At 49.2% G+C, this 5,192-nt stretch overlaps 1 protein-coding gene across 1 annotated transcript; it reads right to left on the bottom strand.

Annotated features, from left to right (window-relative positions):
• Positions 1–381: 381 nt before the first annotated feature.
• CXCR1 (C-X-C motif chemokine receptor 1) lies at positions 382–4,471 on the bottom strand. Its single transcript, XM_024763312.1, has 2 exons — positions 4,320–4,471; positions 382–2,357 (listed from the first exon to the last, which is right to left on the bottom strand). Exons 1-2 carry the CDS (start codon positions 4,333–4,335, stop codon positions 1,267–1,269), a joined length of 1,107 nt encoding a protein of 368 aa, XP_024619080.1. The 5' UTR covers positions 4,336–4,471; the 3' UTR covers positions 382–1,266.
• Between the last annotated feature and the right edge of the window lie 721 nt (positions 4,472–5,192).

Here is a 5,192-nt window from a genome sequence, read left to right as displayed (position 1 = left end):
GCACCCTTGTTTAAAGTTATATGACCAGGGACTTCTCTGGTGGCGCAGTGATTAAGAATCTGCCTGCTAATGCTGGGGACACGGGCTCGAGCCCTGGTCCAGGTAGATCCCACATGCTGCAGAGCAACTAAGCCCGAGCACCACAACTACTGAGCCAGCACTCTAGAGTCCGTGAGTCACAACTACCGAGCCCATGTGCCACAACTACTGAAGCCCGAGCACCTAGAGCCCATGCTCCACAATGAGTGAAGCCACTGTAGTGAGAAGCCCGCGCACCACAATGAAGAGTAGCCCCCACTCACCACAACTAGAGAAAAGCCCACGCGCAGCAACGAAGACCAAACGCAGCCAAACACATTTTTAAATAAATAAATAAAGTCATTTGACCATTTATGGTTTATTCTGGGCTCTTTATTCTCAGGTCCTTTTTATCCTTTGGCTCCACCAGCCTAAGTGTGTTGGGCACAATTTTTGCCTCATTGTCACAAAGTGACTGGCTCATCTCTACACATCATATCCTATAACCGTATTCACAGGCAAGAATCAAGGATATGTATGTGTGTGTATGTCTTTTAAATCAGGAATATATCCCAGGAGTCCCCTGGTCCCAGTAGACTTCCTCTTAAGCAAGAGTGCACTGAAGCCAGTTTGTGGAAGCATATTATTACACTATCTAGATTTTGTGAGCTTGTTGCTAAACACCACCACCCCTGAAATCGGCCATGGTAAGAGCATTTAGTTACACCACAGAACATTAAGACTTTCTCCCAGGAAAGTGGTTTACCAGCACACTATTGCCTTTGAGTCTTATTAATCAGAACCAAATGATATGGTCACTCCTAGTTTAAGGGAGTCTTAGAAAGTGAGTATCTGTCATTTTCAGCCTCTCTCAAGGGAGGTGGACTTCGTTAGCCGGCAAGGAAAGGGAGAGTTGGGGAAGCAACCAATGGTGTTTGACACTAATGCCTCCCAATGGTGGGAACTTTTTGTAATCACTTAAAAGAATATCTTCAAAGAATGCCAGAAGACAGAGTGCTGTGGTCTCAGTGGTAGGATGGACTGAGCTCTAGCAGTTGACATGGTAATTACGATAAGAGGTGGGGGCCAGGGCTTTCGAATCCATAGCTGGGGGCCTAGTAAGGATGTGGCCTCAGCAACTTCCTGTAACCACAATGGGGGGCTGCCTGGACACAGGGCTGTGAGCAGCCAGAGGACATGTGGCTTGGGGCGGATGCTGAAGGGAAGGGAGGAGCCCTGCGTGCGGTCTCAGAGGGTAGTAGAGGTGTTCCCTGAAGAAGAGCCAACGAAGGAAGGCCTGCCGTCCTTGACCAAGAACTCCTTGCTGACCAGGCCATGGATGGCCATGATCCTGAGGAGTCCGTGGCGAAACTTCTGGCCAATGAAGACGTAGATGAGAGGATTGAGGCAGCTGTGGAGGAAGCCCAGGATCTCGGTGGCATCCAGGGCCCGGCCGATGTCATTGCGGCGCTCACAGGTCTCCGCGATCACCCGGAGCCTCATGAGAGTGTCTGCAACCAGGACCAGGTTGTAGGGCAACCAGCACAGCAGGAAGACGAGCACGACAGCAAAGATGACCCGCATGGCACGGTGCTTCTGCCCCATGTGGGCCGCAAAGAGCGTGCGCAGGGTGAGTCCGTAGCAGAGGAGCATGACCAGCAGGGGCAGGAGGAAGCCAAAGGTCTGGGGCAGGACCCGCATCACCATCCGCCACTTCGTTGTATTGGCACCCATGTCCTCGTAGCAGACTGCGCTGGAATAGGGTGGTTGATAAGCCTCACGGAAGATGATGATGGGCAGGGCCAGGATCAAGGACAGGATCCAGATGCCTAAACATATGAACCTGACCCAGTGCCGCTTCTGGGTCAGCATGCGTGTGGCATGGACAATGGCCAGGTAGCGGTCCACGCTGATGCAGGCCAGCAGTAGAATACCACTGTAGAAGTTGACTTCCTTCAGGAGTGAGACCACCTTGCACAGGGCTGTGCCAAAGATCCAGCCCTTTGCCTTGGAGGTGGCCCAGACAGGCAAGGTCAGGGCGAAGAGCAGGTCAGCCATGGCCAGGTTCAGCAGGTAGACATCGGTGACGGAGCGGCCCACCCGGCTGTATAAGATGACCAGCATCACCAGGGAGTTTCCCAGGAGGCTCAGCAGGAAGACCAGGGCATAGATGACGACCACGCCATACTTGTTGAGCGTCTCAGTGTCCATCTTACAGGGACTATAATGATGTCCTTCTGTGGGTGGCATGCCAGTGAAATTTGCAAACTCATCCTCAAACAACTCCCACAAATCAGTGTAATTAAATAAATCATTCAGGATGATAGTCATGGTTTGATCTGGTTGAAAGATTAGAAGGAAGGAAAGGTGATTTAGTAACTCAGATTCAAGTCACTCTCATCAAGGATGTGATAACAGGACTTCCCTGGTGGCGCAGTGGATGAGAATATGCCAGCCAATGCAGGGGACACGGGCTCGAGCCCTGGTCCGGGTAGATCCCACATGATGCAGAGCAACTAAGCCCGCGCACCACAACTACTGAGCCTGAGCTCTAGAGCCCGTATGCCACAACTACTGACCCCACGTGCCACAACTACTGAAGCCCACACACCTAGAGCCTGAGCTCTTCAAGAAGAGAAGCCACTGCAGTGAGAAGCTTGCACACCACAACGAAGAGTAACCCCTGCTAACTACAAGTAGAGAAAGCCCGTGCAGCAATGAAGACCCAATGCAGCCAATAAATTAGGTAAGTATGTAAGTAAGTAATTAAAAAGGACGTGATAGTGGTTACTGGGATATCTTCTGCTTTTCTGCTAGTTTGGTAGCTGGAGATCCCTTCTTTCATCTCTAGCTCTGTCTGCTTTAGAGATCAGCTTCACCGTGTTGTCAGCTTTCCATAACTCCGAGGCTTGAATGTGGGATAAGATGGACTACAGGGAAAAACCTCTGCTGTTGGTCGGCCCTACAACAGCATCGACTCTACCTATAATACTGCCTCTGTGCTCTCTTTGGCTTTCTCCATCCTCAGCCATGTCTGTGCATTCAGATGGGAGGACCAGCTTGGTCCTATACATTCATGGGAGGGCCAGAATCAGGCAAAATGGAAGGAGGCAAACCTTCCTCAGATGTCTTCAGCTGTTCAGATGTCCCTTTCTATGTTATTTCCCCTACGTGCCGTGCAGCCTGTGAGATCCCAGTTCCCTGACCAGGGATCAAACCCAGACCCCAATAGTGAAAGCGCTGAGTCCTAACCACAGGACTGCCAGGGAATTCCCTTCCTGATTCTTGTTTAACCTTCTTAAAATCTACTGAGGGAAGAAAATGATAGCAATGGATTGCATTAAAGTGTATTTTAAAGGACTTTCCTGGCGGTCCAGTGGTTAAGACTCCATGCTTCAATCCCTGGCTGGGGAACTAAGATCCCACATGCCATGCGGCGCAGCCAAAAAAAAAAGGGGGGTATTTTAAGCCTTTTCTCTAAGGGAGCAATAAATGTTTGGGTCCTCTGTCTAAAGGAAGTGTAAGCATTTAAAAGAAGCCCCCATCTTGGTCCATGAAATCACCCCCTAAACAGCCACAGAATCGTTCAACAGTTTTCAAATATCTTTTAAAATTGTGAAACATTTGCTGAAGCAAAATCTTACCAGAAGCCCAATATGTAAAACAGATACAAGCTCATCTACTGGGGAGGGAGGTTGTGCCGCTCTCTCCAACCAGACAGCCACTATGGAGGTTCCCACAAAACCCCCAGGGCTCTTCCGAGAACAATCTGAAAACCTATAAAAAGTTACCAAGACTGGAAATAAGGATATCTGGTATCCAGTCCTCGCTCTATCCTGATTCTGTCATTAATAAGTTACATGACCTTGAATGGGTCCTTTTACCTCTACAGATTTCCAGTTTCTCATCCAAATTTAGGGAGGCAGAGTAAATAATCCCTGAGATGCTTCCAAGCCTGAGGTTCTATGAGTTCATTTCGATTCACACATTTTAATATCCCTGCCAGGACTGCATTTTCACAGAAGACAAAGTCTTAGGGAAAAGCAATAAACATCAGATTGGGGAAAGTCATCCTCTTCCCTGTAAAAAGGAGGGGTGTGAAAGGAGCAGATGAGACGGCTGCAGCCCCCTTGTCACCATGTATGAGGACAGGGTTGAATACACAGTCGCAAGGGAGGAGGCAGGGAGTCAACTGAGCAGAAGTCACAGGTCCCAGACAAATGGATGCATTTTCTAAAATACAGTCAAACCAAGTCACCCTGCCCCAAAGAAAGTCCTGGCAAACAGAGGTGGCTTCCTACCTGAGTCACTGGCCATGTGTGTCCAACTGTAAGAGCCTGGAATTCAGAGAGCAGAGTGACTTAACACTGAGAGAGAACTTGATTAATAAAATGAAATAGGGAAGGCACGTCACAGCCCAGCTCCTCCCTGAGCCCTGCCCATGTCTACATTTGGAGAACAGGTTAAGTCAAGTGATCACAGGGCATCAGAGACTCCCAGCGTCCACACGTCCAAGCAGGGGAACCAGGCATGAAGATGGAGTTCAGGGTCCATTATCTGAATTCTCCACTCTGTGGATGACTACTTTTAATGTCTTCCTTTTCTTGCATTTACTTCCACTTATTTCCAGGCAAGCTTCCACCTTGCCTGACATGAATAAAGGGCAAAAGCCTTGACTTTGCATGGTAGAGACTTCAGAATGAATTCAAAGTAGGAGGGCCTTGAAGGAGTCCTCCACTAGGACTCGGGGGCAACCCAGTGGGAAGGATGTAGAAGATTGCACTTGACCTGTGTTTGGACAGCAAGCACACAATAATTACTTAAACTCTAGACTTCTTTGGCAAGCTTTGGTGGAGAAAGCTTGTTGGTCCATGAAATCACGCCCTAAACAGTTTTCAACAGTTTTCAAGTATCTTTTAAAATTGTGAAACATTTGCTGAAGCAAAATCTTTGTCAGTGGAGCTTTGGAGGGAGAACTAAACCCCCTCCACCGCCAGTCGCTCCGTGGTACAACCACTGCCAGCTCACGATCGTTGATTAGAACGGCCCTGAGGCTGGGGGCCACTCCTGGAAATCTGGCTGGACCCCAGGGAGACCATCGGAGCTGAGGCAGTCGGTGAATGGAGGAGTGGGGGTCACGTCATTCTCCCCAGTCTCAGTAATGATGGATGGCA

This window comes from Neophocaena asiaeorientalis, unplaced genomic scaffold, assembly GCF_003031525.2.
Source record: "Neophocaena asiaeorientalis asiaeorientalis breed wild unplaced genomic scaffold, Neophocaena_asiaeorientalis_V1.1 scaffold86, whole genome shotgun sequence".
Lineage (NCBI taxonomy): Eukaryota > Metazoa > Chordata > Mammalia > Artiodactyla > Phocoenidae > Neophocaena > Neophocaena asiaeorientalis.
This window is presented reverse-complemented; position numbering and strand designations above follow the sequence as displayed.